This window comes from Oncorhynchus gorbuscha, linkage group LG03, assembly GCF_021184085.1.
Source record: "Oncorhynchus gorbuscha isolate QuinsamMale2020 ecotype Even-year linkage group LG03, OgorEven_v1.0, whole genome shotgun sequence".
NCBI lineage: Eukaryota > Metazoa > Chordata > Actinopteri > Salmoniformes > Salmonidae > Oncorhynchus > Oncorhynchus gorbuscha.
In genome coordinates this window covers 48,298,780-48,320,261 of record NC_060175.1, presented here as the reverse complement: position 1 = coordinate 48,320,261, position 21,482 = coordinate 48,298,780, and the positions used below count along the sequence as shown (strand labels likewise).

Below are 21,482 nucleotides of genomic sequence, written 5' to 3'. Positions count from 1 at the left end.
GGGATGCAGAGTAGGATGAACGGATGATCTCTGTGTGGTTCCCACCGTGAAGCATGGAGGGGGAGGTGTGATGGTGTGGGGGTGCTTTGCTGGTGACACTGTCAGTGATTTGTTTTTCAACAGGACAATGACCAAACACCTCCAGGCTGTGTAAGGGCTTTTTGACCAAGAAGGAGAGTGATGGAGTGCTGCATCAGATGACCTGGCCTCCACAATCACCCGACCTCAACCCAATTGAGATGGTTTGTGATGAGTTGGACAGCAGAGTGAAAAAAAAGCAGCCAAGGAGTGCTCAGCATATGTGGGAACTCCTTCAAGACTGTTGGAAAAGCATTCCAGGCGAAGCGAGAATGCCAAGAGTGTACAACGCTGTCATCAAGGCAAAGGGTGGCTACTTTGAAAAATCTCAAATATATTTAGATTTTTTTTAAACACTTTTTTGGTTACTACATGATTCCATATGTGTTATATAATTGTTTTGATGTCTTCACTATTATTTCACAATGTAGAAAATAGTCAAAATAAAGAGAAAACCTTGAATGGGTAGGTGTGTCCAAACTTTTAACTGGTACTGTATGTGTGTGTGTGTCTTTCTGACTCACCTGTCTCTGGATTGCATTGCTTGTGGCCTTTGCAGCTCCTCAGTTCCATAAGTTGCTGGTGCATCTGGTTGAGGGCAGTGCGGTCCAGGGTGCTAACCCCATTTATCAACTACAGACAATCAGATGACAGGATATGTTACCAAACACTGTAAAAAAATCACAATAGAAGGCTACAGCTCATTTGTGAGATTTAAAAGAGAGAGGGAGAGCAAGTGAGCAAGAGAACGAGAGAGAGGGAGAGGGAGAGAGAGAGAGAGAGAGAGAGAGAGAGAGAGAGAGAGAGAGAGAGAGAGAGAGAGAGAGAGAGAGAGAGAGAGAGAGATACCTGGTATGGGTCAGTGTTCAGATCGAAATACTCTATGAAACCTGTGGCGAACTCGCAGAATATGAAGTTGTGTGTGTCGTTGATGGTCCTGAGGCACCAGTAAGTGTTGTTGTTGGCGCTGGTACAAGCACAGAATGGACCCACTGGCAGGGGATGGAAAGAGACAGACGTAGTTATTCAAACAAGATACATGGCCAGTTTTAACGCACCTACTTCATCTTATTTTTGGATCTTTACAATTAATCATTCAATATATAATTTTGTGGCAGTGATGAAGCAGAGTGGTAACAATTTAGGAATCCCATGTCTCTTTACTTTTACTCTAACTGTTACTATTGTTCTGCATTTGTTTTCGTCTGCATTCTGTCATTCCATACTTGTCCAGAAGGGGGCAGTCTGCCAGTGCTGGTTGTCATGGGTGAAACAGGTGAGACCAGGCATGCTGCAGGTGTCGTTGTTGCGGAGCCTCTTGAGCAGTTTACGGAGTTTCTTCCTACGTTTCTGCTCCTTCATCAGCCACTGCTTCTTCTGCTTAGAGGGCATTTTGCTGAGGACACAGCACAAGAGGACATATAAAGAGAGATACACTGATTTGTGAGGATCTCCCTCTCCCTCCCTCCCTCCCTCTCTCCCTCCCTCACACACACAAACACATGCACATACACACCACCATCTCACAATCATTACTTTAGTGAGTGAATGCGGCCTGCATCGAGTCTGAACATCCCTTTGTTCTTGGACAGGTAATTGGGGGTGTTACACTGGCACTCTTCAGGCCGAACCTTCTTCAGGTGACCTTTGACCTCACGCAAGTTCTTTATTTTCGTCTGTAGGGTTTCAATCTGCGTACAGCACATACAAAATAGTTAACCCCCGCAATGACAAGAAAGGCTACGGATCAGCCAGGTCAGATTGAGGATCAACTAGAGCAGTACCTCGTGCTCGATGTGGAGCTTATGGTCTTTCCAGGCCTGGAGGGATTTGTAGAGTCCTCCATCACACCTGACTGTGTCATTCATCAGGATGGAGCACCTGTGGGGAAAACACACACCAGCTACTGTATCATCACCTTTACCTGACAACTGCATTTACCACAGTTTACAGCAGTTAGCACTTTCTTACAGCACCCTCTCAACATCTGAGCATGAATTACTGTAAAGCCTGTGTGCTTCACAAGAACATAAAGATTAATCATACTACTACTCATAGACCCACTGACACGGAAGCTCAACACACACACACACACACACACACACACACACACACACACACACACACACACACACACACACACACACACACACACACACACACACACACACACACACACACACACACACACACACACACACACACACACACACACACACACACACACACACACACCTGTAGGTGACTTTAAGAGCGGCAGGTGGTATAAGGCTGTTGCTGGTTGTAGGTCTGGCTGTAACTCCCATTCCACTGAACTCCTCATCGTCGTCCTCCTGCAGGACCGCTCCTCTCCTCCTCTCCCCAGACCTGCTGGTATTCCGGAGGCCCACGGGCCTGTAGCCCTCTTCCAGGTCCACAGCATAAAGGTCTCCATCCAGCTCAAACGGAATGGACCGGGCCCAACGGTTCCTAGTCAGACTCTTAGTGGACTTTACCTCTGATGGGGTTACAAGATTTATTCGTTTCAATGTTATTATTACAAAGGTATTGCAACGCCAATGACCCAAAAGAGAGAGGGTGTTAAAGTATATAGCATTTGTCACTGTTTTTAAATGACGCACAGGAAGTCACTTAAATTGTATTATGTCTCATTTCAAGAAAAATAAAATATTTTTGTAAAGTTTTCTAATATGCCACTGCGGGACCACAAATACTTGTCCCATAATTTGCAAGCACAATTTATAGGCCTTTGATTAATGGTAAATCTATAAGCCACTGAAAGGACTACTCACTTTTCTTGGTAAGCAGTCTCTTCCTCTTCAGGGGTGTAATTTTGAGGCCTAGGGGGCCACAGTCACAGCTGTCTCCAGCATTGGAGACGTGTCCAACCCACTGCTGGGACCCGCTGCTGGCCATCAGAGCCTGCATACGTGGGGCATAGAGACTGGCCATGCCCTTACACTTATACAGCCTCAACTTACCAGACGGGTCCTCCAGACACTGCCACTTCTACACACATAGAGAAGGGAAAGGATCAAGGATCAAGAGAGACGCTCAAGTGTTTTAGTACTATATCTCTTGACACAATGATGAAAATAATCATGGCCTCTAAACCTTCAAGCTGTATACTGGACCCTATTCCAACTAAACTACTGAAAGAGCTGCTTCCTGTGCTTGGCCCTCCTATGTTGAACATAATAAACGGCTCTCTATCCACTGGATGTGTACCAAACTCACGAAAAGTGGCAGTAATAAAGCCTCTCTTGAAAAAGCCAAACCTTGACCCAGAAAATATAAAAAACTATCGGCCTATATCGAATCTTCCGTTCCTCTCAAAGATTTTAGAGAAGGCTGTTGCGCAGCAACTCACTGCCTTCCTGAAGACAAACAATGTATACGAAATGCTTCAGTCTGGTTTTAGACCCCATCATAGCACTGAGACGGCACTTGTGAAGGTGGTAAATGACATTTTGATGGCATCGGACCGAGGCTCTGCATCTGTCCTCGTGCTCCTAGACCTTAGTGCTGCTTTTGATACCATCGATCACCACATTCTTTTGGAGAGATTGGAAACCCAAATTGGTCTACACGGACATGTTCTGGCCTGGTTTAGGTCTTATCTGTCGGAAAGATATCAGTTTGTCTCTGTGAATGGTTTGTCCTCTGACAAATCAACTGTACATTTCGGTGTTCCTCAAGGTTCTGTTTTAGGAACACTATTGTTTTCACTATATATTTTACCTCTTGGGGATGTTATTCGAAAACATAATGTAAACTTTCACTGCTATGCGGATGACACACAGCTGTACATTTCAATGAAACATGGTGAAGCCCCAAAATTGCCCTCGCTAGAAGCATGTGTTTCAGACATAAGGAAGTGGATGGCTGCAAACTTTCTACTATTAAACTCGGACAAAACAGAGATGCTTGTTCTAGGTCCCAAGAAACAAAGAGATCTTCTGTTGAATCTGACAATTAATCTTAATGGTTGTACAGTCGTCTCAAATAAAACTGTGAAGGACCTCGGCGTTACTCTGGACCCTGATCTCTCTTTTGAAGAACATATCAAGACCATTTCGAGGACAGTTTTTTTCCATCTACGTAACATTGCAAAAATCAGAAACTTTCTGTCCAAAAATGATGCAGAAAAATTAATCCATGCTTTTGTCACTTCTAGGTTAGACTACTGCAATGCTCTATTTTCCGGCTACCCGGATAAAGCACTAAATAAACTTCAGTTAGTGCAAAATACGGCTGCTAGAATCCTGACTAGAACCAAAAACTTTGATCATATTACTCCAGTGCTAGCCTCTCTACACTGGCTTCCTGTCAAAGCAAGGGCTGATTTCAAGGTTTTACTGCTAACCTACAAAGCATTACATGGGCTTGCTCCTACCTACCTCTCTGATTTGGTCCTGCCGTACATACCTACACGTACGCTACGGTCACAAGACGCAGGCCTCCTAATTGTCCCTAGAATTTCTAAGCAAACAGCTGGAGACAGGGCTTTCTCCTATAGAGCTCCATTTTTATGGAACGGTCTGCCTACCCATGTCAGAGACGCAAACTCGGTCTCAACCTTTAAGTCTTTACTGAAGACTCATCTCTTCAGTGGGTCATATGATTGAGTGTAGTCTGGCCCAGGAGTGGGAAGGTGAACGGAAAGGCTCTGGAGCAACGAACCGCCCTTGCTGTCTCTGCCTGGCCGGTTCCCCTCTTTCCACTGGGATTCTCTGCCTCTAACCCTGTTACGGGGCTGAGTCACTGGCTTGCTGGGGCTCTCTCGTGCCGTCCCTGGGGGGTGCGTCACCTGGGTGGGTTGATTCACTGTTGTGGTCGGCCTGTCTGGGTTCCCCCCCCTTGGGTTGTACCGTGTCGGAGATCTTTGTGGGCTATACTCGGCCTTGTCTCAGGATGGTAAGTTGGTGGTTGAAGATTTCCCTCTAGTGGTGTGGGGGCTGTGCTTTGGCAAAGTGGGTGGGGTTATATCCTTCCTGTTTGGCCCTGTCCGGGGTGTCCTCGGATGGGGCCACAGTGTCTCCTGACCCCTCCTGTCTCAGCCTCCAGTATTTATGCTGCAGTAGTTTATGTGTCGGGGGCTAGGGTCAGTTTGTTTATCTGGAGTACTTCTCCTGTCCTATTCGGTGTCCTGTGTGAATCTAAGTGTGCGTTCTCTAATTCTCTCCTTCTCTCTTTCTTTCTCTCTCTCGGAGGACCTGAGCCCTAGGACCATGCCCCAGGACTACCTGACATGATGACTCCTTGCTGTCCCCAGTCCACCTGGCCATGCTGCTGCTCCAGTTTCAACTGGCCTGGGCCCTAGGACCATGTCCCAGGACTACCTGACATGAGGACTCCTTGCTGTCCCCAGTCCACCTGGCCATGCTCCTGCTCCAGTTTCAACTGTTCTGCCTTACTATTATTCAACCATGCTGGTCATTTATGAACATTTGAACATCTTGGCCACGTTCTGTTATAATCTCCACCCGGCACAGCCAGAAGAGGACTGGCCACCCCACATATGCTCTCTCTAATTCTCTCTTTCTTTCTCTCTCTCGGAGGACCTGAGCCCTAGGACCGTGCCCCAGGACTACCTGACATGATGGCTCCTTGCTGTCCCCAGTCCACCTGACTGTGCTGATGCTCCAGTTTCAACTGTTCTGCCTTATTATTATTTGACCATGCTGGTCATTTATGAACATTTGAACATCTTGGTCATGTTCTGTTATAATCTCTACCCGGCACAGCCAGAAGAGGACTGGCCACCCCACATAGCCCGGTTCCTCTCTAGGTTTCTTCCTAGGTTTTGGCCTTTCTAGGGAGTTTTTCCTAGCCACCGTGCTTTTACACCTGCATTGTTTGCTGTTTGGGGTTTTAGGCTGGGTTTCTGTACAGCACTTTGAGATATCAGCTGATGTACGAAGGGCTATATAAATACATTTGATTTGATTTGATTTGATTTGAAGGGGGGGGGGTGGGAGATTTAGCTACATTTCTCCCTCCTTTTTCAGAGAGGGGAAAATGGGGAGAGAGATTTAGCTATATTTCTGCTAATGTATAAGTGTTTGTGCCTGTGGGTATTGTACGGAACTCTTACCTGCCCTGGCTGTTCACAGGAGCTCTGGTACTCTGCCCTCTGACACAGGTCTTTGACCCGCTGGTACTTGGGGAGGAAATTCTCCTCCTGAGCCACCTCTTTCCCATCAGCCTTCTTGTGGAGCAGTTTCCTGTGTGAACAGGATGGACTCAGATGAGAGTAATAGAACATAGACTAAACATACATAAAACTTTGATCACATGGCTGTGGGGGATTACCCCTTTAATTGCACTTGATTAACCCTCCTGTTGTGTTTGTTTCATGTTAATTCATTCTTTTTTCCTGTTCCAAAATGACTGCCCCCTCATAGCTGATTATAAATCCATAACAATACATATATTATCACCTAATGTTGTGTTAGATCACGTATTGAACTTCTATTTGCTATTTATGGCCTTTGTGTGTGTGTGTGTGTGTGTGTGTGTGTGTGTGTGTGTGTGTGTGTGTGTGTGTGTGTGTGTGTGTGTGTGTGTGTGTGTGTGTGTGTGTGTGTGTGTGTGTGTGTGTGTGTGTGTGTGTGTGTGTGTGTGTGTGTGTGTGTGTGTGTGTGTGTGTGTGTGTGTGTGTGTGTGCTCAAACACACATGCATGTGGGGTTCTGGGAGAGGAAGTGTGTCCATCTGATGAATGGGCATGTGCCTGAACGCATTTTTACACAATAATTGTAGTCTCACCCATTCATTTCTAATGACCGGTCATTTTTGAGCAGGAACACCACAGGTGTACAAAAGTTAAATAAAACACCCAAAATGTAATGAAAATCATCTAAATGTGTTTTGTATGTTCAGATGCCCTGTATGGATAAGGTCATGGAACCTTATGACGATTAAATTAACTACATTTTTCAGAGAGAAAACTTGGAAATCGGTCCAATTTTGCCGGAACACAGCAGGAGGGTTAATGACTCAATTATGAATGTAACATACTGACCCTCGCTCTACCAGGAAGGAGTCCCTCCACATCTTCCCCTTCTTGTTCACCTGGAACCTGCAACAAAAGCAAGATATTTCAGGTCATCCTGAAGCGACATGGAGTGTCCATTGTGTTAAGTTCAAACCATGCAAATGAAGTTGCGACCCTCTGTACCTGTTGACAGGTTTGTCTGTGTCCAGGAGTTTGAGGATGGACTTGCCGTCCATATCAGAGGGAACATCGGCACCGGCCATGTCCAACAGTGTGGGAGCCAGGTCAACGTTCAGCACCACATGAGGGTTACTGCAGGAGGGCACAAGAGCAGGTGGGGGAGAGAGATGAGTGCTGCGTAAGAGATATCAAGAGAATAGTAGTAACAGTGAGATAAGAGCCAAAAGACAACCATTTCTATTGAAACATATCCTAAACAAGGTACTGTACAAAGCTTCAAAGTTGCACTCACATGGCTCCTGCCTCCACATTGGGGCCTCGTATGTAGAAGGGCACCCGGATGTCAAACTCGTAGGGCATGGACTTGCCCTTGACCAGGCCGTACTGGCCAATGTGGTAGCCGTGGTCTGATGTGTAAACAATGTAGGTGTTGTCCAACTCACCTGTCTCCACCAGCATGTTGTACACCTGAGGAGGAGGACACAGTGAGACAGGTAGTCAGGTAGATGCAGTTGAGCATGAGAGACTATTTTCTGTTTGTCTTTCTTCATGTCTGTCTGTCTACCAGCCTGACCCACCTTGTCCACACAGTCGTCCACAGACAGCAGGGTCTGCATCCTCCGGCGCTGCAGCATGTTGGTGAACTGCATGTGGACGGGTTTCATGGGGCCTGTGTAGCGCAGGATCCAGTGCTTGTCTGGGTTAGGAGCATAGTTATAGCTCGGGGTTCTGAGAAAGGGATGGAGGGAAACGAGTACTTAGTTCTCGACAAAACGTATCTTCATTGACGTGTCTTTGCTTTTCCTGCCATGGAAATGACTTTTTTTTACCCAGCACATGAGACAGAGGAGTGCTTACTGCTCTGATGTCTTCACCATTATGTCTCCAGAAATCCCAGAGGAGCTTTAAGATGAAATCTGTAGTTGTTGAAACTGCCATGTTTGTTTACAATATTACAACAACAAAGGAGTTGCATCAACCAGCGAACGCAGTTTCACTGCACGCAGAATAGAACAGTGGAATATGGGCCGCAACGTTTTCTTTACCACGATACTGGATGCTCCTCTCCTCCGTTTCATCAACAAAACAGAAACTTCATTTTAAAGGCGGTGGGGTGAAGAGTGGTTCTGTTCCCGCCCCCTTTACGGAAAGCATTTTACAGATCACATTCTATAGAGAGGTGACATATCTTTTGAATTAACACTGAATAGTATTGTGGTAGGGAACATTGTGATAGTTCTCACAGTATTCATAGAAGAGTGTTTAATATGCATAGCTGTATAGTCTAAATGTGAAAATCTGGTGTGAAGGAAGCATTGTTATTTTGCACTGCATTGCATTGTGTTGTGTTGCATATTGTATTGTATTGAATTGAATTGCATTGCCATGTGAATTCCAATACAAATCAGATTATATAAAGCTGTGGTTGGTTTCATGATGTAGGGGTTGGAACCAAAATCATTTTCCAATCGTTCTGTTCGGTACAAAATCAATGTTTTTCTCTTTCAGTTCCAGTTTTCCGACCACCATAATAAAGTTTTGAACTGGTTCAAACCCGAAACAGTAACGGTTCATATAGTTCATTTGGCATGAAGCGGGGACTTGTGTGTTCCGGGTGCTGTTTCCGTTCCTCAAAAAATGCTGCTATTTTCCCTGAACCGGTTCCAATCCCTGTGTTGTTTTGCGATTGACATATACGACAATAGGCTCTCCGAGTGCTTGGGAATGGCTCCAACTACACCTTTGAAACTGATCTCATAACTTATTGTGTATGCTGAATTGGAGCCATATGAACCAAAGAAAAGGCAACCAGCTGCCATTCTGATCAATATCAGCTAACAGAGAGAGGACCATTTTATTAATATGAACTAGTATTAACTCAGGGGTAGATGGAACCTTAATGATTTCAATGTTAACAAGCTGCTAAATATCTAACGAGGGCTTGGAGGCAAGGCATATTTAACATTCCAGCATATGGATTTGACTTGGCAAAAAGCTAATCGTCTATGGCCTTGGAGCACAAGGCCCTGACAACAGATTTAAATAGAGGATGAAGATGAGTCACTGCAATGTGGATGTGAAAAGGGTTTTCTGGAGGGATGGCGTAAGAGGGGAGACATTTTCTTTCCCTCAATAAAGGGAAAGCGAGATAATTTATAAGCTCCCAACAGGGGGGGGGGTGTAGATTTCTAAGAAAAAGCAATTAAAAGTTGACATTAAAACAGATTGGGCTGAATATAATCACTGTGTTACACTTTTATTCAGTACTTTAATGATGCTTTTGGGACTCAGGATGATCGACCAAAGACACAGGCTCATTACTGCCTCCCTGTTTGTCTCTCACATGACCAATGGGAGAGGTGGTATTAGCCCAGGACCAAGCGTTTATCTTCGGGGTACTGTGCCAAGCAGACAAAGGCTGGGATAGTGTGTTATCATAGTCTATGGATGCCTATTTATCATGAACCTCTTTAACGATGCCAATCTACTGTAAAGTCTGCAATGTACAAGGATCATCGCTGATCCTACACTCAGCGTACACGAGCACACTGCGTCTTCTGTCAAATGAGTGTGTCTGTGTCTGTTACAGTATATCCTTACATGTGCTGCGAGGCGTTGGGGAAGGCAGTGCTGTACTGTGGTGCTGAGTCCTCTGGCCCATGTGGGGCAGCGTGGCTCAGGACCATCATCACTGGTCGGTGGGGGTACATCCTCTTAGAGGAGCGGAAGTAGTTGAGGCTGTCATTGGTGATGATGTCTGTGAGATAGTCCTGTGGAAGCAAGAATCGCCTGTACATGAGGTTCTGAACTCTAATATTAGGCTACTTCCTTCCAGAAAGGAAAAGAAAACAGAAAACAACCTTATAACAGCATTTAGATTGAGATAAACTGTTTACTGCTGGTTACTACTGTATACTATTATATACTACTATTTACTACTGTATACTACTGTTTACTGCTGTATACTACTGTATACTATTATATACTACTATTTACTATGGTATATTACTGTTTACTACTGTATACTACTGTATACTATTATATACTACTGTATACTATTATATACTACTGTTAACTATTGTATACTACTGTTTACTACTGTATATATTGTATACTATTGTATACTATTTTATACTACTGTATAACAATATTATCATAATTTTAAAGAATTGGATGATTAAATCAGGCTTATTCATCATCATAGGTTACTACTCCAATATTTGAGTGAAAACTGAAACAGGATGGAACCTTTGGATAGTTGCTGCCATGCTTCTCCCGCGCACCGTTCCTGCACAGAGTGTAGTTGTAGAAGCGAGAGTTCTTCACCAGCGCTACCCACTCCCTCCAGCCAGGGGGCACATACGAGCCGTTGTACTCATTCAGGTACTTCCCAAAGAAGGCTGGGACAAGAGGTGGGCACGAGTACAAAGTGATTCACTATGCAATAATGCATGTGTGTCTGTGTGTGTGCGTGTATATGCTGCACAGTTCACACTCACCCGTCCTGTAGCCTGAGTTGTTAAGGTGCACAGCGAAGGTGTGAGGCTCATGGTGGGCCTGCCAGGATGGCGAGGAGCAGTTCTCGTTATTGGTGAAGGTGTGGTGGTTGTGAACGTACTTCCCTGTCAGAATAGAGGAGCGCGATGGGCAGCACATGGGAGTAGTGGAGAAGGCGTTAGAGAAATGGGTGCCTCCCTGCTCCATGATACGCCTTGTCTTATTCATGGCTTGCATTGAGCCTGGAAGAGAGAGAGACAGGGAAAAGAGAGGGGAAGGAGGGAGAGAGGGAAAGGGTGAGGGGAAGAGAGGCATAAAGATGGAAGGGGGTGAGGGATGTGAGAGAGAGAGGGGGAGAGAGAGAGAATAAATATTTTCTGTGAAGAGTCGCTCATTTGAATTCATGTGTACTAAAGGCTTTTCAGGCTGATGCCGATTGTTTAGTGAAACAGATGCTCGACCATAAATTCCTGGTTTTCAATGGTATTCTCACAAGCGGAACAAAGGGTGTCAGTGAGGTTGTTATACCGGCACTCCAGTCCAATATGCAGTTTAAGGGCTTAAATGGGTAGGGAGATGGCCAGGGTTTGGCACTCAGACAATAGATGCCATAGGCCACTCGCTCCATGCCAATACTGAAGTTGGCCATGGTGTACTTGACTTAGAGTGGGCAAATAGAGAATGGTGCCAAGAGGAAGCATTACCCTGACCTCTCTCACTAACATGCTGACAGACACTGAACAAGCACCACACAGACACACACACACACTGTGTTTTACCCAGTTCGATGTCCTGGTCGTCAGTGAGGATGAGGATGATGTTGGGTCGGACATTGTTGCGGGCTTGGCGATCCCTCTGCAGACGTGTCCAGTGGCGCTGGCCGGAGAGGAAGGACGAGCCCTGGGCCGGGGAGACCACCCCCAGGAGGAGGAGGAGAAGGAGGCCCCGTCCTCCCATGGCTCTACCTTGTCTTCCCCTCCTTCTCACTGAAGCAGGGGCCACTCTGCTGCCGTACTCCCTCACTCACATTGACAAACACAGAGACAAGGATGAGACCAGACCTAAATGATCTATAACATACAAACTGCTACAATCTGGTAGCTATGCTGAGACAATTATTAAACATGTCATATTGACGAGTCAGAAAGTCTGTGGTCTATGGTCATCAGGAGTAGTTCTCTGTGAATTCTGTGAGAAATACTGTCAGTGTCTCTCTCGTTCAACTATTTCTCTCACAGACACACTCAAGTAAAGAACAGGCAGATGCATCCCGGGTGGTGCAGTGGTTAGGGGCGCTGTACTGCAGCGCCAGCTGTGCCACCAGAGACCCTGAGTTCGCGCCCAGGCTCTGTCACAACCGGCCGCGACCGGGAGGTCCGTGGGACGATGCACAATTGGCCTAGCGTCGTCCGGGTTAGGGAGGGCTTGGCCGGTAGGGATATCCTTGTCTCATCACGCACCAGCGACCCCTGTGGCGGGCCGGGCGCAGTGCGCGCTAACCAAGGTTGCCAGGTGCACTGTGTTTCCTCCGACACATTGGTGCGGCTGGCTTCCGGGTTGGATGCGCGCTGTGTTAAGATGCAGTGCGTCTTGGTTGGGTTGTGTATCGGAGGACGCATGACTTTCAACCTTCGTCTCTCCCGAGGCCGTACGGGAGTTGTAACGATGAGACAAGATAGTAGCTACTAAAACAATTGGATACCACGAAATTGGGGAGAAAAAAGGGGTAAAATAAATAAAAAATATAATAATAAATACAAAAAGAACAGGCAGATGTGAGCAAAGCCATTACACGGCGCTCTTCCATATAAATGCACCTGTTTAGGCTTCCCTCGTTAATCAATCATTAATGACGCATTAGAGCGGTGTCATTGCCTCAGTGTAATGATCTCTGCTGGTGAACACATGGCTGCCAGTCTGGGGCTAATGGGCCTGGGCCAGGGGCCAAGGCTCCCTCGTCTACCCGAAAAGAACAGGGGGATGGAGTAGGGCGGAGGTGAGGGTGATGGAGAAAGAGTTTAAAGACGGGATGAGATTTACCAGAGGAGACAGAGGTTATTGAACAGGAGGGCATTGTTGTGGGTTGCTTTGGTGAATGTTTTGAGGAAAGAAATACAGAATATTGTTGCTCTCAAATAGTTACAAAGTGTGCATTGAAAGTGTGCATTGAGAAAGTGTTTCAGGGCAGGATAAAAAAGTGCTCATAAGACGTAGACGTGGTGATGTGGTGGTGCATTATCTGTGTGCTCAAACTTCACTGATGCTTTACACACTGCGTTTCCTCGTTAAACAATAGACCATCACGCTGTGACAGTGCTCTGTTCGTAAATTATAGCTTCATGCATCATTTGCTAAATGTATACTTGTTTTATATTGATTTGATAATGCAAGTACACCTCTGAATTCTTACAAACGAACCCCAACAGAGTTTGTCATGGAAACTGTTGATTACATATGTTCACAGTACAGGAAATGGCAACTGGTTGTACTTGCTGTAAAGGTTTCGAAAAGACTGCCTTGAATACAAATATGGTGTGGTGTTTCTTCTCACAGCTTTGAGATTGAGAAAGATTGGTATTAGAATAAGTAAAAGTCACCCAGTAAAATACTACTTGAGTAAAATAGTATCTGGTTTTAAATGTATTTAAGTATCCAAAGTAATAGATAATGTAATACAGTATATCAAGTTCCTTATTCACAGATATCCAGGGGCACACTCCAACATCATTTACAAACCCAGTATTTGTGTTTAGTGAGTCCACCAGGTCAGAAGCAGTAGGGATGACCACACATTCTCTTGATAAGGGCATGAATTGGATGATTTTGCTGCCCTGGGAGTCAGGGAAAATGTATGGGGGAGTAAAAAGTACATATTTTCTTTAGGAATGTGGTGGAGTAAAAGTAAAAGTTGTCAAACATGTAAATAGTAAAGTAAAGTACAGATACCCCCCCAAAAATGCTTAAGTAGTACTTTAAAGTATTTTAACATAGTTACTTGATACCACTGTATAAAAGAGCGTCACAAGGCCTCCTCACAAAATCAATTAACCAACAGCACCACTGACTGAGAGCATTGACAGGATTGAATGGCCTGTGTTCGCTCAGTGTTCTGTGGATCTACAGGGAGCGTATTCCTCCCAGCATAGAAACTGTAAGAACACAAAACAGCCCACAACAACAGCTCAACACCAGCCTCTCCCTGCTGGGAGGCAAATCACTCAACAACAACAACCTCACTGGGATGCCATTGTTTATGGGGACAATAGAGCACACACACACATACACAGACACACACAGACACACACACATGCACGCACATGCATTGACACGTGGACACACACTTCACATGCAAACTAAACAACCTACAGAGCCAAATCAATCGAAGGCATTTAATAAAACAATATCGCCATATCCATCAAGCTCAAGCAAACACAAAGTAGATAAATCAGTGTTACTATTCCAGAGGAGGGGAGCCACCCTGTTTCTGTCTCCCTCCTCCCCCTACCTGATCACAGTGTTGATGCCCAGGGATATCCTCATGGAAAACAGGCCTCTAGGTGCCAAACAGTACCCGTATCCAAGCAGGCCCTTCTGTCTGTGAACGTCCTGATTCCATAACACACTCATACCCTCTCTATACTCACACTCAAGCTCTTCTATCACACACACATATGCATCCACCTCCCCATCCCTCGGAAGCACAAACTCACACACACACACACACACACACACACACACACACACACACACACACACACACACACACACACACACACACACACACACACACACACACACACACACACACACACACACACACACACACACACACACACACACACACACACACACACACACACACACACACACACACACACACACACACACACACACACACACACACATTATGTGCATACACCCCACCCTCTTTGCATGCGAGTATGGACCCACACATATTATGCGTATATACACAAATGCACGCAAACACACATGCGCACACAACGCGCACACACACACACGCCTTTTCTCTGCTTTTATGCCAGCACCTCTTTGTCTCTGTCTCTCAGGGCATTGTTGCCTGTCTGGGGAATGGATAAGGTTCTGACCAGGTGGGCTCTGCTGTGTTATATTCTCCCAACTCCTCTGCCCTTCCTGTCCCCCTCTCTATCCCTCCCTTATCCTCCCATCACTGGCATGGGATGAAAACCAAAACAACAACAAGGAACACTATACAAAAACATGTGAAAAGCCACTTAATTAAACAGCTCTGTCGCCAAAAACCAGAAATGCCTCACTGACACTGCTGCAATGACTTTGACAATAAATAAAGGAATGGATGGTTCCCTCTCCTCTCCACTGTGAGTGGTAGTGCTGTATGACAAAAAAGTATACAGTACCTTCGGAAAGTATTCAGACCCATTGAGTTTTTCCACATTTGTTACGTTATAGCCTTATTCGTAAATGGATTAAAAAACTTTTTTCCTCATCAATCTACACACAATACCCCATAATGACAAGGCTAAAATGTATTAAAATTAAAAAACAGAAATACCTTATTTACATAACTATTCAGACCCTTTGCTATGAGACTTGAAATTGAGTTCAGATGCATCCTATTTCCCTTGATTATCCTTGAGATGTTTCTACAACTTGATTGGAATCCACCTGTGGTTAATTCAATTGATTGGACATGATTTGGAAAGGCACACACCTGTATAAGGTCCCACAGTTGACAGTGCATGTCAGAGCAAAAACCAAGCCATGAGGTTGAAGGAATTGTCCGTAGAGCTCCAAGACAGGATTGTGTCGAGGCACAGATCTGAGGAAGGGTACCAAAACATTTCTGCAGCATTGAAGGTCCCCAAGAACACAGTGGCCTCCATTATTCTTAAATGGAAGAAGTTTGGAACCACCAAGACTCTCCTAGAGCTGGCCACACGGCCAAACTGAGCAATCGGGGGAGAATGTCCATGGTCAGGGAGGGGACCAAGAACCTGATGGTCACTCTGACAGAGCTCCAGAGATCCTTAATGGAGATGGGAGATCCTTCCAGAAGGACAACCATCCCTGCAGCACTCCACCATTCAGGCCTTTATGGTAGAGAGGCCAGACGGAGAGGCCAGACCTTTATGGTGGAGAGCCACTCCTCAGTAAAATGCACATGACAGCTCGCACCTAAAGGACTCTCAGACCATGAGAAACAAGATTCTCTGGTCTGAAGAAACCAAGATTGAACTCTTTGGCCTGAATGCCAAGTAACACCTCTGGAGGAAACCTGGCACCATCCATATGGTGAAGCATGGTGGTGGCAGCATCATGGTGTGGGGAAGTTTTTCAGTGGCAGGGACTAGGAGACTAGTCTGGATTGAGGGAAAAATGAACAGAGCAAAGTACAGAGAGATCCTTGATAAAAAAAAACCTGTTCCAGAGCGCTCAGGACCTCAGACTGAGGGCGAAGGTTCCTCTTCCAACAGGATAACGATCCTAAGCACACAGCCAACACAATGCAGGAGTGGCTTTGGGACAAGTATCTGAACGTCCTTGAGTGGCCCAGCTAGAGCCTGGACTTGATCCCAATCGAACATCTTTGGAGAGACCTGAAAATAGCGTTGCAGCGAAACCCCCCGTCCAACCTGACAGAGCTTGAGAGGGTCTGTGGAGAAGAATGGGAGAAACTCCCCAAATACAGATGTGCCAAGCTTGTAGCGTCATACCCAAGAAGACTCGAGGCTGTAATCGTTGCCAAAGGTTTTTCAACAAAGTACTGAGTAAAGGTTCTGAATACTTATGTAAAACAAAATGTTTTTTTTGTTGCCAAAATGTCTAAAAACCTGTTTTTGCTTTGTCATTATGGGGTATTGTGTGTAGATTGCCCAAATGTGGAAAAGGTCAAAGGGTCTGAATACTTTTTGAATGCCCTGTAAATACTGTGGATCTGTTGCTGTCTGAGGAGTAAATGGCACGCTTGGTTTGAAGGGATCAATTGTGCTTTTTTGGCCACACATTTTGCTACACAATTCAGGCTGTGCTGCAAAATCCAGAAACAAAACATTGCATAGTAGGCTATAAATTATCTTTGTTTATCTATCCCTTTCTCAATGCATGTTTATTATTTTCCCTCATGATATGAAGACTGGAATGAAAACAGTCTAACTGATCTCTACATACTTTTACATTTATTTTGTATAGATTTGCAAACATAAAAAAAAAACTGTTTTGGCTGTGTCATTATGGGGTATTGTGTCTAGATTTATGAGGAAATATACAATTTAATCTATTTTAGAATAAGGCTGTAGTGTAACAAAATGTGGAAAAAGTACTTTTCCCGAATGCACTGTATATACACTGCAGCAGACAGCATTAATGGTCTAACTATGTTCGCTCCTCTTCAGTAAGTGTTAAAAAACGGATCCAAACAACACTGGTTTCTCATGTCAGGGAAGCGTACTGTATATCCACACAGTTAAGGAAATGTCCAGCTCAATTTCACACACTGCCTTGATACATCAATAGATAATATGTATGTAATCGTATTAACGAGTATTATTCTACTGAGACCTCCGTGTTTCCCTGATAGGAAGTCAGACTGGATTTATTGCCTTTTATCAGTTACATGTAGGGCTGCAAAGGTCCGGGAACTTTCAATAAATTCCCTGGTTTTCCCAAAATCCTGGTTGGTGGATTCTTGGAATCAGGAGGGAATAAGCAGTGAATCCAGACCTCTCCAACCAGGATTTTCGGAAAACCAGTGAATTTTGCAACCCTAGTTACATGGAAACATTCTATCTGTCTCTCTCTTTTATCTCTTTCATAACACATATTCTGTGTATATCCTAGATGGAAGAAAATACATGAAAATATGAAAATTAAGTTAAATTAGTCAAAAGAATAAGCACTGCTATACTTCTGGCAACAACAACAAAAAAGAAATAACAACTACTAAATAAACAACAGCCCAACAGTATGCTTTTCCACTGTATGTGTAAACATAAACATGGCCTGGAGTGTCCACGAGTTGAGTTGAGTAATGGTATGTCTTTCATAATACCTACTTAATAATTTTGTGCTTTGTGTAAATACTGATGATTTGAACCCAGTGTTGCTGATACCTTGCTGATAAAGAAGGAAGAATATAGAAGGCAAATTGTTTGTCAGATCAGTTATTTTACAAAGTGAAAGGCCCACAGTGCTGATGCAGCTGATGACTGATTGGTGGCGCAGACTGCTAAAACAGTTAAGCCATATTTCAACGGTTGCGAGTTCTAATCTCACATGGGGCAATTATCTTTACAAGCATTTCGCTACAGTTGCGAAAACATCTGCTAACTATGCGACCAATAACATTTGATTTAAGGCAGACATTTGCCATTTAGACAGAGGCACAAATCACAAGATGAGTAAATATTAATCTGAGCAGACCTCATTAAAAACTGAACAATAACTGTAAGAGAGTGAACACAGCACATTTTTGTAAGCCTGAATGAAGATTGATGACAATCATCCAAAATTACAGTCAACTCCAAAATTATTGGCACCCTTGATAAAGATGAGGGGGGAAAAAGACTCTATAAAATAAATAATACAAATACTGAGCTATATGGTATGCTCACATTTTTGGAAAAGTTATAAATGTATTAATAATTCATACAACAAATCTAAAAATGTAGGTCTAAAAATGGTTGGCATAACTGTTTTCAAGACTTTTTGCACCCTTGATAACAGCATTGAGCCTTTTTTTCTATAATGTTTAATGACATTGGAGAACACATTGGGAAGGATCTTAGGCCATTGCTCCATACAGAATCTTTCCAATTCTTTGATATTCTTTGGCCTGCGCTTATGGACTGCCCTTTTCAATTCAAACCACAGGTGTTTGATGGGGTTCAAGTCCGGAGTCTGATGGCATGTGACGCTCTGATCTGTTTCACCTGTCCTTGTGCGTCTCCACCCCCCCTCCAAGTGTTGCCCATCTACCCACTTATCCCCTGGGTATTTATACCTGTGTTTTCTGTCTGTCTGTGCCAAGTCATCTTGTTAGTTCAAGTCAACCAGTGGTTTCTCTTTTTTTCTGGTAACCCTTCCAAATAGTGTTTTAGTGTGGAGGTGGCATCTAATTGTACATTTGGGGACTTGGTGACCCCAAGATGCGACCAGGTTCTGTAAATATCCAACTGTCCCTTGGATTTTTATTTTCCTCACGAAATGTCTTCCTCGCTGTGCATCAGAACAAGATACACATGTGTCCTCTAACAGTGGTTTTAAGCTTCTTAATTGTTGTCCTAATAGTGATAAGTGGTATTTATTTTTTAACATCTGTTTTGTACCCATTTTTATTGATTCATTTTTAATTTGTATTATTTCACCTTTTTTTTACCAGGTAGGCCAGTTGATGTCACACTCTGACCATAGAGAGCCTTTTCATTCTCTATTTTGGTTAGGTCGGGGTTTGACTAGAGTGGGTGATCTAGTACATTTATTTCTATGTTGGCCTGGTATGGTTCCCAATCAGAGGCAGCTGTTTATTGTTTTTTGTGCGTTTGACTATCAATAAAATATGTTGAACCGATTCCACGCTGCGCCTTGGTCTGATGTATTTACAATGATCGTGACAGTTGAGAACAAGTTTACAACTGCGACCTGGCCAAGATAAAGCAGAGCAGTACGACAAAAACAACAACACAGAGTTACACGTAAACAAACGTACAGTCAATTACACAATAGAAAAATCTATGTACAGTGTGTGCAAATGTAGAAGAGTAGAGAGGTAAGCTAATAAATAGGCCATATAGGCAAAATAATTACAATTTAGCATTAACACTGGAGTGATAGATGTGCAGATGATGATGTGCAAGTAGAGATACTGTGGTGCAAAAGAGCAAGAGCGTAAGTAATAATATGGAGATGAGGTAGTTGGGTGTGCTATTTACAGATTGGTTGTGTACAGGTACAGTGATTGGTAAGCTGCTCTGACAGCTGATGCTTAAAGATAGAGAGGGAGATATAAGACTTCAGCTTGAGTGATTTTTGCAATTCGATCCAGTCATTGGCAGCAGAGAACTGGAAGGAAAGGCGGCCAAAGGAAGTGTTGGCTTTGGGGATGACCAGTGAAATATACCTGCTGGAGCGTGTGCTACGGGTAGTGTTGCTCTGGTGACCAGTGAGCTTAGATAAGTCAGGGCTTTACCTAGCAAAGACTTATAGATGACCTGGAGCCAGTGGGTTTGGCAACGAATATGTAGTGAGGGCCAGCCAACGAGAGCATACAGGTCTCAGTGGTGGGTAGTATATGGGGCTTTAGTGACAAAACGGATGGCACTGTGATAGACTACATCCAGTTTGCTGAGTAGAGTGTTGGAGGCTATTTTGTAAATGACATCGCCGAAGTCAAGGATCGGTAGGATAGTCAGTTTTATGTTTGGCAGCATGAGTGAAGGAGGCTCTGTTTGCGAAATAGGAAGCCATTTCTAGATTTAATTTTGGATTGGAGATGCTTAATGTGAGTCTGGAAGGAGGGTTAACAGTTTAACCAGACACCTAGGTATTTATAGTTGTCCACATATTCTAAGTCAGAACCGTCCAGAGTAGTGATGCTAGTTGGACGGGAGGGTGATAAAATAATTTATATGGTTAAAGATAGTGTTAAATAAATCTACCCGGAAACTAACTATTAGGGATTATAGTTTATGTAGCATGTATAAGGAATAATTAAAGTATTAAACGTAAGTCCAACTAGGCTCAGAAGAGACCTGTAAGGGAGAGAAATGTGTGTGCCTAAGAAAATACAGAGAACAATTAAACTGTGTTTAACCCGACCTGGCTAGAACTCTGAGAAACTTATGATAGGACAGGGAGTACTTTTTTGTGTGTTTTTTACACCCTTTTCTCCCCAATTTCGTGGTATCCAATTACTTGTAGCTAATATCTTGTCTCATCGCTACAACTCCCATACGGGCTCGGGAGAGATAAAGGTTGAAAGTCATGCGTCCTCCGATACACAACCCAACCAAGCCGCACTGCTTCTTAACACAGCGCGCATCCAACCCGGAAGCCAGCCACACCAATGTGTCGGAGGAAACACTGTGCACCTGGCAACCTTGGTTAGCTCGCACTGCACCCGGCCCGCCACAGGAGTCGCTGGTGCGCGCTGAGACAAGGATATCCCTACCAGCCAAGCCCTCCCTAACCCGGACGACACTAGGCCAATTGTGCGTCGTCCCACGGACCTCCCGGTCGCGGCCGGTTATGACAGAGCCTGGGCGCGATCCCAGAGTCTCTGGTGGCACAGCTGGCGCTGCAGTACAGCGTCCTTAACCACTGCGCCACCCAGAGGCTGGACAGGGAATACTTCCCTAATCTCGGGGGAATGGAACTGTCGGCTGGGTAGTGATACACAGTGGTGAGAACTCTGGAGAAGGATACAACTCACCTACTCTTTGTGTGTATGTATGTGTGTAGGATACCTACTGTTTGTGTGGAAGTATGTGCGTGATTAGGGAGCAAGTATAAAATTAATGTTATTGTATAATGGACTTCAGAGTACTCTCATGAATAAATATTTTGACTAATGTAAGCTGGGGCTCTTATCTGTTTCATTCAACCAGAATCTTACAAACTCTGGGTCACAGACTGAGTAGATTAATTGAAGTTTATGAACATTGATAACGAAATTCTCATAACAGAGGGTTTGGGCAGCAGTCAGTTGAAGAGCATGCACTTAGTTTCACTAG

The 21,482-nt window shown here is 44.4% G+C and overlaps 1 protein-coding gene across 6 annotated transcripts in view; it reads right to left on the bottom strand.

The window, feature by feature from the left end:
• The window catches only part of LOC124031465 (extracellular sulfatase Sulf-2-like), a 100,257-nt gene that overhangs the window by 5,285 nt on the left and 73,490 nt on the right, over positions 1–21,482 (bottom strand). For all 6 annotated transcript variants that reach the window (XR_006838131.1, XR_006838132.1, XM_046342717.1 and 3 more), the window contains 16 exons: positions 11,535–11,777; positions 10,758–10,997; positions 10,507–10,658; positions 9,859–10,028; positions 7,836–7,986; positions 7,550–7,725; positions 7,261–7,389; positions 7,105–7,161; positions 6,176–6,305; positions 2,871–3,087; positions 2,314–2,575; positions 1,863–1,959; positions 1,615–1,769; positions 1,305–1,474; positions 928–1,070; positions 603–711 (listed from right to left, as the gene is read on the bottom strand). Coding sequence is in view for 4 of the 6 variants with exons in the window: in XM_046342717.1 (XP_046198673.1) it covers positions 603–711; positions 928–1,070; positions 1,305–1,474; positions 1,615–1,769; positions 1,863–1,959; positions 2,314–2,575; positions 2,871–3,087; positions 6,176–6,305; positions 7,105–7,161; positions 7,261–7,389; positions 7,550–7,725; positions 7,836–7,986; positions 9,859–10,028; positions 10,507–10,658; positions 10,758–10,997; positions 11,535–11,712 (2,536 nt within the window). In the remaining 2 variants the exon portion in view is untranslated. The remainder of the gene's footprint in view (positions 1–602; positions 712–927; positions 1,071–1,304; positions 1,475–1,614; positions 1,770–1,862; positions 1,960–2,313; positions 2,576–2,870; positions 3,088–6,175; positions 6,306–7,104; positions 7,162–7,260; positions 7,390–7,549; positions 7,726–7,835; positions 7,987–9,858; positions 10,029–10,506; positions 10,659–10,757; positions 10,998–11,534; positions 11,778–21,482) is intronic.